Below are 11,785 nucleotides of genomic sequence, written 5' to 3'. Positions count from 1 at the left end.
TCAGGCATTCAAGAGACTCTTCTCATTAACTTACAAAAAATAAGTTACTTCTCATAAAAATGTTATGTTAACATGTAATGTATTAGTTAAGTGAGTATTTTAAAACCGTTTTAATTTTTAGTACAATAAATATCAATATAACCTACAGAAACAAAAGCTCTTTTGGGTCTTCAGTAAATTCTAGGAGTGTAAAGGATCCTGCGACAAAAGTTTGAGAAGCCAGGTTGTGACACAACTCTTGACTGAATAAATCTATGTGCCTCGTGATCCTCACAACGTCGTTTTACAGCCTCTATGGCTTTTTCTTGTGGTTTCCTGTCTAGACTGAACTTCTTCCATTTTTGCCTGCCAAAGTCCTACCCCTCATTCAAGAGCATCTTGTTCTCTTTGAAGCTGGTGCCCTCCAAATCTCGTGCCCTCCTCCGTACCCTCTTCTCACGCTGGGCCATCCGGCGCAGCCTTGGGTATCAGTCTGCGTTGACAAAGACTGTTGAGGGTTTCTCCAGATCTGAGGGCTCCTCCAGCGACCAGCACGTCTCAGACCACATTCACCAACTAAGGGACGGCGGCTGGACTCAACTAGACCGGACGGCCCCGGTGGGTCACCGGGAACCGACAAGGAGGCCACTACAGTCCAGCGGCGGTGAGGTGCGGTCGGATCTATAAGGCCGCCACACAAAGCGTGGGGTTCCAACTCGTTAGGATTTCCACTCCTCGGGATTCCTAGCAGAGTCGGGCTGGGTGAGAGGCGGGGCCACGTGCTCGGAGGGCGTGGCCTCCACCGCGCGCGGGGAAAGGGGCGGGCACCGCAGGCGCGTGCACAGTCGGCGGCCGCGCGCAGCACGCTCAGTGCTCGTATGGCGGCGGCGGCGGCTGGAAGCGGGACTTCCCGCGAGGAGGAGGGGTCCAGTGGAGAGGCAGCAGCCCCGCAGCCACAAGCTCCGACCAGTGGGCCCGGGGCTCGTCTCTCCAGGCTGCCTCTGGCGCGGGTCAAGGCCTTGGTTAAGGCAGACCCCGACGTGACGCTTGCGGGACAGGAAGCCATCTTCATCCTGGCACGAGCCGCGGTGCGCGGGAGCGCTAGGGGCACAAGGATGGGGGCGGAGAGCATGGCGAGGGGCGGGACTTAGCGGCTGTGGGGGACGGAGTTGGGGGTGGGGCCGGAGGAGGAAGAGGAGGGTGTGTGCTGAAGACCCGGAAGTGAGAGGTGCAGGGGCGGGATGGTGAGATGTGAGTGTAGGCAGGGAAGACGGGGAAAGTACTGTGTGCAGCAGTGGTTTGTCAACACTCCTGCCTCCTCCTGAGGGAGTGGACAGCGACTTTAATTTGCATCTCCAGTGGCTACCACAGAATTTGTAGGAGCCTCAAGTGAATGAGTGGGGTGGAGGATTTACAAATAAGGGAGGAGGGGCGGGTCAAGGCCTACTGCGGGAAGGGAAGGGGAGTAGACCTTTAGGAGGTCCAGGACAACCTTCAGCTTCCCTGAGGACCTCTCTAAACATCTGAGCCCCCTTGCACTCCTGCCCCTACTCACAAATAGGAGCACACACAACAGTTGTGTAGTAGCCTTTAGTACAGCGGATCCTCAAATAGCTTCGTTTTTGTTCAACATCGTTTTCATATAGCGTTGATGAGATGCCATAGGAGCTAAACTGTTCTTTGTGTCACTTAGCCTAAGGTTAAATTGGTTTTGATATATGGTATTTCACTTAAAGTCTCAGAAGGTTAATTGAGGGCTTACTGTACACTTTTGTTTGCTTCGCAGGAACTGTTTGTGGAGACTATTGCAAAAGATGCCTACTGCTGTGCTCAGCAAGGAAAGAGGAAAACCCTCCAGAGGAGAGATTTGGGTAGGGTGTCACTGTGACATTTGGTACCTGGGGCTGACAGGGAGGCTGGCCGAAGTTTTCCCTCTTACTGGTTAAGAAGGCGTCAGAGTAAAATGATGCCTGGTGCCACGGGGTCCCTCTCTCTGATATTTTCTGTTGGACTGTCATGGTGCCAGAAAGCCCTACCTCTAGGGTCTCTGCTTTGCGTGCATGGAGGTCTGTTGGGGCAGAGAATGAAAGGAGTCTAGCTGTTGCCAAAGCTGACAAGACCCCTTTATCCTGTCTGCCATGTTGTACCAGGCTTGCCATTTCTTTTTCCTCTAGAAATTGGGGGTTTGATTTCTGACTCTTCTTTCTAAGTGGTAACGATCATACATGTGTAAACTTTTGTATATTGTATTCTCACTTTCCCTGCTATATTGCCAAACTCTTCTCTGATGATCCTCAGAGCAAAGTTCCCTTCACTGAACAGTCAGTATTTGCCCAGCTTCTCTTGTTATTAGAGAGAGAGAGCGAGAGCGAGAGAGAGCTCAAGAGTGAGCTCGAGCGCGCGAGCGAGCAAGCAATCTAGCGTGTGTGCGTGAGTGAGTGTGCGCGAGAGCGTGCTGAGAGTTAGGATTTGATGGTGGAGTAGAAATGGATCTCAGGATAGCAAAGGCGCAAATTTTATAAATTTCCCGGTTTGCACAAAGTCTCTTGCCCCCTTCAGTGCGTGCATCGTACTTTTAGGGGGCTGATGTTCTTTATCTTGTGTTTCAGATAATGCAATAGAAGCTGTGGATGAATTTGCTTTTCTGGAAGGTAAGTTCTCTACCAGTGGGTAATTATTTCCAGCTGTCTTCTCCATGCTAAGGATCTGACTTCAAAACCTTATATAAAATGGATGCATGGATCTTCCTTGTTTGTGTAGGGATAATTCTTTCTCCCTACTTCCTATTGAGATAGGAAAAACTAACTTCCTAAATCTGATGAGATTGAGAAATTCTAATTCCCTTGAGGAATTAGAACTTCTACTTGAGAATTGCTAATCATAAAGAAATGGGAGAGTAAGTAAGATTGCAGCGGAGTTAGGTGGATTCTGATGTTTAATTCCTACTTTGATCTACCCCTAGATATAAATTTTCCCCCTCAAAGTGCTAGAAATCAGAAATAACTGCCAACATTTAAAGGGTTACTTATTGTTTCTTTTTTTCCAACAGTCCTATTAAGTAATTATTTTGCTGCAGAGATTCTTTACTTACTTGTATCTATTCTTAGGAATTTTAGATTAACTTGTGTACTAACTAAATCTTGTCATGGAGCAAATATTTGAAATACCTCATTTTAGCTACCTTCTCTTAGAACAATTCTGCTACTTAGTTCCTAAATCTGATCAGTTTACTCGTCCTTACACATATTCCAAGGTATTCTCATTACCTCCTTCAAGCCTCATTACCTTCAGAAGTCTTTTCTTGGTTATTTTATTATATTTATACCTTTGTTTTGCATCTTTCTATTAGTCTAAGCCCCTGGCCCTTTTGATCCATTCTTTTAAAAGTCTTTAAAGATAAATTCTCATGACCAGCTTCAAGTATTTTCTTAATTTGTAGTGTTTTCTTAAGCCATTCTGTTTGTCTACTCATTATTCTTAAAAATGACTTGATAGCTGCCTACCTCAGGCAGGCAACTTCTTGTGACTGACTTCCTGTAAGTTTTCCAATCAAAAACGTTGGGAGCCTACTTTACCTACTCATATTTAATTACCAGCTCTTCAGAGATGAGTAATATGATCAGATTTGTATTTTAAAGACATACCACTAGTGCCCTTCAGATAATAAATTAATTGGAGGGTGCCAGGAATAGAAGTGGAGAGATGTTACACAGTTTTCTATCCCAGCCTCTGCCATGGCATAGTACTTAGCTTGGATTTTCAATAAATGCCATTTACTGAGGAGTAGATGTGTTCATTTTCATGTTCTGATCCAATAATTTTAGTAATTGAATCCTCTGTGCTGTATTACATTAACAGATCAGAATTTTGGCCATTTTAGCCCTTGTGGATTTAGTCAGTATTCTGTTATTTTGTACGTGGTAAAACAAATGTTCTTATGTCTTTACAAATGTGTGTTCTAAGTAGAAAATTGTTTTTTTCTTTTTTATATTTATCCATGTATATATCCATGCTTATATATGGATATATACATGGATATATATCCATGCTTAAAAATCAAATAGTTACAATCTAACAATAGCCGGGGGGGAGTGGGGTGGGGACAGTGGGGAGAGGGGATTACAGGAACTACTATAAAGGACACATGGACAAAATCAAGGGGGAGGGTGGAGGTGGGGGAGGGAGGTGGGTTCAGCTGGGGTGGGGTGGAGGGATGGGGAGAAAAGGCACACAACTGTAATTGAATAACAATAAAAATTAAAAAAAAATCAAATAGTTACCTAATGGCATATAATGAAACACTGCTGTTGCCCCTCACCCTTTTGTTTTTAGCTTCCAGGAGGTTACTTATCTTTCTAAATAATATGCTTCCTCCTTAATTTAGCAGCCGCAATTGTTATCAGTTCCTGCTATGATACATGAAGATTTGGCTAACCTATACTACCCCCTAAGTCCCTTCCCTCTTTCCTGTTTTTTGGTAGTTGTATCATTATTTTTACAGTTTATATAACACACTAAAATGTGTATTTTTTATTGTACCCAAGTTTTAACATATTTCTTTTCTCCCCACTTTGTGAGGTGTGACTATTATATGTCTTTTCCTTTCCCGTTTTTAGCCTACTTGCAGCTCTTGCTCTGTGTCATCTATACTTACTCTTTCACATTGTGGAGGCTGATAGCATTTATGTCATCTTATCAGAATTAAATCTTCCATGTTGTACCTGTAAGTTGAGTGTAGTAGTTGAAAACAGTCCTCCTCTGTGCTTTCTGTCCCTTACTACCTCATACAGGTCCCCTCCCTGCAGGCAACTCTTACTAGGCTCTGTAATTTTTTTTATGCAAATAAATTTATATATGTATATTATTTTGTAAGTCTTTCCTTATGAAATATAGCACAAACAAATGTAAAGGCAATAAATAATAAAATGAACAGCATTGTAACCAAGAGATAGGCCGAGAGATAGAATATCGTCAGCCCCCAGAAGCTCGTGTATATTCCTGCTTCACTCTATGTCTTCCCATGACCTGTCCTGACAGAACTGTCTCCTGACTTTCTGGTAATTACTTCTTCGATTTTCTTTATAATTTTACTACATAAGCATGCATCCATAAATAAAGCTGTTTTCTTAGGTTAATTCATTTATGAGGTTCATTTTTGTGGTTGTACATATAACTAGTTTGTTCATTTTCTTTGCTGTGTGGCATTCCATTATATGACAATACCACAATGTAACCACTTTTATACCGCTTTTTGGATATGCTATTATGAACAATTTGCTATGAACATTCTTATATGTTTTCTTTGGGGGGGTGTGTGTGTGTGTATGTATAAAATTGCTGGGACGTAGGCTATGTCTATCTCCCTTTTGTAGGTACTGCTGAACTTCCTGTATACCTGATTTCACATTAATACTAGTAATATATGATAATTCTCATTGCTCCTCATTCTTGCTAATACTCGATATTATCAGAGTTTTTGATTTTTGTCAGTCTGGTAGGAATGTAAGTGAAAATTGCATTGTGGTTTTAATTTGCATTTCCCTGATTACAAGTGACATTGAGCATCTTTTCATATACATGTCCATTTCTTTTTTTGTGGGTGTTTGTCCTGTTTGTCTTTTCGGTATTTTGTGTTTTTTATTATTGATTTATAATAATACATATATATTCTGAATGGAATCTCATTCAGTATATGAGAGACAAATATATTTTCCTGGTTTATGATTTTCCTTTTCACTCTGTATAGCTAATGCTGTTTGTGACCTGTTTAATAACAACTTTTTCCCTAACCCAAGGTCATGGAGACATTCTCCTTTATGCTAAAATATTTATACTTTGTCTTTTATAAAACTAGACTTGACTTTTTATTTATTGGACTGAGGTGGGGGTCTAATTTCTTTTTTTTCCCTTCTCATTTAGATATATCCCCTTGTCCATATCATTTTCTCACATGTCTGCCTTTGTTATAAATCAAGACTGTTTCTGGGCTTTTTGTTCTCTCCTGTTGATCTGTTTTTCTGTTCCCATGGCAGTACTATACTGTCTCAATTACAGTAGTTTACTCAAGAGAGCAACTCTTCCCACCTTATTCTTGAAGTGTTTTTGATTCTTTGCATTTTCATGTACATTTTAGAATCTGCTTGTCAAATTTCACAAAAAGGAGTATCAATGTAGATGGCATTGAGTTTATAGATTACTTTGGGAGAGAAATGATATCTTTACAATAGTGAATCTTCCAGTCCGTGAACAGGATATGGTTTTAATTTATTTCTATCTTTACTTTTTTTAAAATTAAGTTTTTATTTTACATGAAGAAATCTTGACATATACTGTTAGATGTTTTCCTCTAAGTACTTAATATTTTTAATATTGCTGTTAATGGTATCTTTCTAAATATCATTTTAAAAATATTGCTAGTATATAGAAGTATAATTGATTTTATATGTTAATTTTGCACCCAGTCTCTTGCTCAGCTTTATTAATTCTAATGACTTATCTGTTAATTCTTTTGGATTTCTTTAATCACACAGTAATATCTGTCCATAATGGCATTTCTGTGAAGTTCTTTTTGATTCTTATCTTTACAATTTTTTCTTGCCATAATGCACTGGCTAGAATCTCCAGTAGTGTTGAGTAGAAGTAGTGATAGCAAAGATCTTGATGACGAAGAGAAAGCTTTTAGTGTTGTCCCAGTAATTAGGCATCCTGTAGGGTTTTTTGTGTGTCGATTATCAGAATGCAAATGTTGCATCATGTTTATGAGAGAGATTGGTATTTTTTATACTATATGTGGGTCCCATTCAAATGAGATGGGGAGAATATACCTCTTTTTTTTTTTTTTTAATGTTCTCTGGAAAACTTTTTGTAAACTTAGATTGATTTCTTCTTTGACTGTTTGGTGGAATTCACCAAGGAAGCCATCTGGGCCTGGAATTTTCTTTGTGGGAAGATTTTCGGTTATTGATTCAATTTTTGGAATGGTTTTAGAACTCTTCTGTTCCTCTTTATTTTTGTGAGACATCCCCCCGTCCCCCAAGGAGTTACAGTTTTTCTAAGAATTTTATATTTGTGTATCTAAATTTTCAAATTTATTGGCATAAAGTTCTTCACAATGTACTTTTATTATCTTTGTAACTTATGTAAGGAACTTATTAACATTCCCTTTTTTATTCTGTGTGCTATCAGAACTTTTTTTCCTTTGATCACTTTCACTAGAGGTTTATCAATTTTCTTAGTCTTTTCAAAGAACAAACCTTTGGCTTTTTTGATGCTAACACATAATTCTGTTTTATATTTTATTAGTTTCTGCTCTTTATTATTTCTTCTCTTTTACTTTTTTGGAGTTTAGTTTGCTGCTTTTTCCCAACTTTCTGAGATAGATTTTTAGTTTGTTAATTTTTAGGCTTTTTCTCTACTATATACTTACATTTTAAGTTATAAATTCCCCACTAGTCTCTGCTTTGACTGTATCTCACTTTTTAATAGATATTTTTATTATTATTTGGTTTGCAATTTAAAAAAATTTTAAAGATGTTATTTATTTATTTTTAGAGACAGGGAAAAGGAAAGCCAAAGAGAGGGAGAGAAACATTGATTGGTGGCCTCTTGCAGGCCCCCAACCAGGGACCCAGTCTGCAACCCAGGCGTGTGCCCTGACTGTGAACTGAACCAACAACTTTTCAAGTCCATTGGCTGGTGCTCAATCCACTGAGCCACACAAGCCAGGGCTGAACTCTTTTTTTTTTTTCTTTTTGTTTTTAGGGCTGAATGTTTTTAAATTGATTTTTTGGACCTGTATATTATTTAGATGAATATTTCTTAATTTCTAAAAAATATGAGAATTTTATAGTTAACTTTTTTGTTGCTAATATTGCATTGTTTTAAAAAAATGTACTCTATTATATCTGTCCTTTGGAATATTTGAAACTTGAGTTATGGCCCCAATGTATGGGCAACCTTGTGAATGTTCTGTGTGTTTTTGAAGAAAAGGTGTATTCTGTAGTTGTTGGGTGCATTGTCAAGTTTGGTTATTGCAGAGTTCAGATTTTGTGTTTCTGTGGCGTTTCTCTTGTCTGCTTATTTAATCAATTCTTGAGAGGTGTGTGTTAAAGTCTACTATGATTGTAGAGTATTTCTACTTATATTTCTGGGTCTATTTTTCGTTATATATTATGAGACCATGAGATTAGGTATATATACATTTAATATTGTTAGTATTTGAATCTTTTATATTTATAAATTGACCATTGTTATTTCTAGCAGTGCCTTTTGCCTTAAAGTCTATTCTGTCTAATGTTATAAAAGTGTACCAGCTTTCTTTTTTATTTTTACCTTTCTATATCTTTGCAAATAGTGTATACTTGGATTATTTTTAAAAATTCAGACTGACCATCTTTAACTGGCACACACACAGGTAACTTGTATTTGATGTAATTAGCGATATGTATGGGTTTATATCTCTCATTTTGTGCTGTTTATCTTCCCCATGTTTTATTTTTTTCTCTTTATCTTTTGCCCCCCTTTTTTAGTATAATTTATTATTCCATTTTTTTCCTCTATTGTTTTGGAAGTTAGTTGGTCTAGTTAGTTCTGTTCTTTTAGTTGTTACTGTGTCAGGTACTTTCATGCATCCTTAATTTATCAACGTCTATTGTTAGTACCTTTTCCCTCAGCAGAATGGGATCTTAGAATCTATTAACTCCATTTATAAGTCTCTCTTCTGCACACCTGTGTTACTGTCACGTATTTTTGTTTCATCTTTTGTCTTTGTCAGTTCACATAAGTCATTGTCATCGCTATATTATACAGTTAATGAAATATCAAATTCCCAATATGTTTACTACTATCTTTGCTCTTCTTTTCATTCTGTATTCCTGATCCTTCATTTGTGATCATTTTCTTTCTTCCTGAAGTAAATCCTTTAGAACTTCCTTAATTTGGGTCTACTGGTAGCTTTTTTTATTTTTTTAATTTTAGCACGTTGAATCTATTGTCTACTTTCTTTAGTTTCTATTATTTCTGCTGAGAAATCAGCTGTTAACCTGTTATTCTTTTGGAATTAACTCACCCTTTCTTTCTGTATGCTTTTGAGGTCTTCTCTGTGCCTTTGCTATTTCTGTTGTTTCACTTTGATGTACTTAGGCGTAGATTTCTTACGTAGTCTGCTTAGGGTTGGTAAATCTGTGGATCTGTCCTGGAAAATTCTTAGCCAGTAATTGTGGAAATATTGGCTGTACTGTGTTTTTTTCTATCTCCTTCCTCTTTGGGATTCCCATTAAACAGATGTTAAAACTTAGCCATAATTTTGCCTCTCCATGATGTGTTCTGTGTACTTTTTCTGACCTCCTAGTTTGTTCTCTCTTCAGTGGTCTTATCCCCTTTAAACTTTTCTGTTGATTGTTTTAGTTTCAGTTTTGTTTTTATATTTTTCAGTTCTGCAAATTCGGTTTGGTTATTTTTAAAGTGTATTTTTGTCACTTTTTATTGTTTGTATTTTCTACAGGGATTTTGAAGCTTGTATTTTATTTCTTTAAACATAGTAAGCACAGTTGTTTTATGGTCTGTGTCCAGTCTAATACTTAATTAAGCCTTTTGAAGCATTTTTTTTTTGTCTATTGTTTCTGTTGGGACTGTCTCAAGGTATTTTTTCTCTGTATGTCTAGTCATATCAGTACATTGTTCATTGAGCTTGATAAAATTATTTGTTGGATAATTTGAGGCTTATGTTATAAAATCTTCAAAGATTTTCATGTGCTTCTGCAGGGCACCTGGCGGGCATTTATCAGTGCAGGGTCTCCTTATTCCAGATCCCAGATTCGAGGGTCCTTGGATCACCAGGGTGGTATGACCCTGACCGCAGCACTCTGAGGGGCTAATTTAATTCTGGTTTTGCCTCACTTGAGAGTGTAGCCGTTTATTTTGGACTCCAGCCTTAAAAAAAAGTGGGATGGGGGACAGATTATCAGACCTTCACACTTGGGGAGACTGGGATTTGACTCAGGGTGAGCTGAGCCTGCGAAATCCCGCTGTTTCTCAGACCTGTCCTGTGGATTGACAGATACCTTCAGGGCAAAAGCAGCTTTGAAGTCTGGCTTTACTTTGTTCTTGCCTTTTCTGGATTTTGGATCTGACTTTTCTTGATGCTTCTTCAGTGCCTAAAGGATTTTTTGTTTAAATAGTTTAATCAGCTTTTTCAGTTGGTCTCAACAGGAATTTAACATTCTTGCTTTTTTAAAAAAGTAAATTTTGGTCTCTCACTGTATAGGATTTTTTCAAATGCTTGGTAATTTTCATTCTATTGAAAAATGAGGGAATAAGGCTGTTGTTGGAAACTGTATGTGTATGTGTGTGTTTTGCCTGGTAGTTCTATTTTAGTGAAGCAGGAGTGGGACTAGGTGTTATGGTGGGGTCCCCAAAAGGGCAGAATGCAGAAGGCTTTATGTGGGGAGCTAGCATTTTCAGAAGCTGTTCTGCTTCTCCAGATGATTCCTTTAGTTTTTAGAAGAGCCCTCTGATACTTTCCTGCCGAATTAGGTTTAAATCCTTGTTTCCTGGTAGTGCTGCATTCAGGGAGGGCCGTGGGGAAGATGGGGCCAGCTGTTTCTGTCTCTTGCCATCATTCCTGGCATCTGAGTCTGCAGCCTCCTAATGGGTCTCCTAGGCAGATGGGCTCCCACCTCTGCTGTAGCTCCTCCTTTGTTCATTCCGGGCTCATTTTTCTTCTACACTATTTGTTAACATAATTAAGTCAGATTTCTGTTTCTCAGATTTTTGTTGAAATCTCTTAACTGCTGATGCCTGCTCCCCATTCTTCGTTGTAGATTTACATATTTTTTTAAGCTATTTTTCCTTTTGAATGGAATCTTGGATGGGAGGGCATGGAAAGTTGTGGGCTCAGTATTATATCTTAAACTAGAACTTTCTCAAAAATTATAAACTCTTTGCTTAGAGACTTTCTCATGTATTTGGTTATCACCTGTCCCTTGTGTAGTGTCTACAAATGCTCATTAACACGACGACTTCTTAGGCCTTTCCCCCTCTGATTGTAACTCTCCAGACCCGTATGCTTAATTCCCAGCTGCCCACCCTCTGGGCTGACATGTTTTTCCCAAGGATCTTTTGGATGGCTGTTCTTCAAAACCAGTGTTTTTGTCTAAGAGAACTGCCGGCACCAAAGCAGCTTTCACTTTAACCTTGCCCAGTTTATTACACTCATCCAACTCTTGAGGGCACCTCACCTTATACATTGCTCTTTGTCTTTTTAGGTACTTTGGATTGATTGCTGAGCTGGGCTCTTTTCTGAGTCTTCACCTGCATCCTTCAGCTCGCCCTCTGCAGGCCTGAGCTCTGGAGAAGAGTCCTTGGAGGGTCACACATACCCGTTTCCTGTTCTCACTTCACCTGAGCCGGGATAAACAGAGATCTCATCTGTTAGTTTTTCTCTACAAGGTCTTCTACTGCTGTGTCTTCCATTTCTGACTTCGATGAGCTACTGCTGCTTGAGGCAGAGAGAAAGGAAATAATTTGTGTAGGTCTCTTAATGAACGGCAGAGACCAGAATAAAGGTGTCTGGTCAAGCTCATGTTTTTATAGTCTTGCCTCTGTTCCCGCCACCCTGACTGGAGAGCTGCGGCGCCTGGTCACAGACCTTCCTGACCTTTTCTGCCAGCCTTTCTAAATCTCAGTCTGTTCTCTGTGCTTCACTTTTCCGGCCTGTCCCCAGAATCCAGAATTTACTGGATACCACTTAAGGTCCTCATAAGTTCAAATAAATGTGATCCTAGATTTAACACTAATTAAAACTTTT

General features: G+C 39.1%; 1 protein-coding gene across 1 annotated transcript; it reads left to right on the top strand.

Annotated features, from left to right (window-relative positions):
- The first annotated feature begins 835 nt into the window (after positions 1–835).
- Positions 836–11,560, top strand: POLE4 (DNA polymerase epsilon 4, accessory subunit). Its single transcript, XM_024558535.3, has 4 exons — positions 836–1,067; positions 1,766–1,850; positions 2,589–2,630; positions 11,244–11,560. Exons 1-4 carry the CDS (start codon positions 858–860, stop codon positions 11,255–11,257), a joined length of 351 nt encoding a protein of 116 aa, XP_024414303.3. The 5' UTR covers positions 836–857; the 3' UTR covers positions 11,258–11,560.
- The last annotated feature ends 225 nt before the right edge of the window (positions 11,561–11,785 follow it).

This window comes from Desmodus rotundus, chromosome 5 (assembly GCF_022682495.2).
Source record: "Desmodus rotundus isolate HL8 chromosome 5, HLdesRot8A.1, whole genome shotgun sequence".
NCBI classification, from domain to species: Eukaryota; Metazoa; Chordata; class Mammalia; order Chiroptera; family Phyllostomidae; genus Desmodus; species Desmodus rotundus.
Note: the sequence above shows the minus strand (reverse complement) of the source record. Positions and strands in the feature narration are given on the sequence as shown.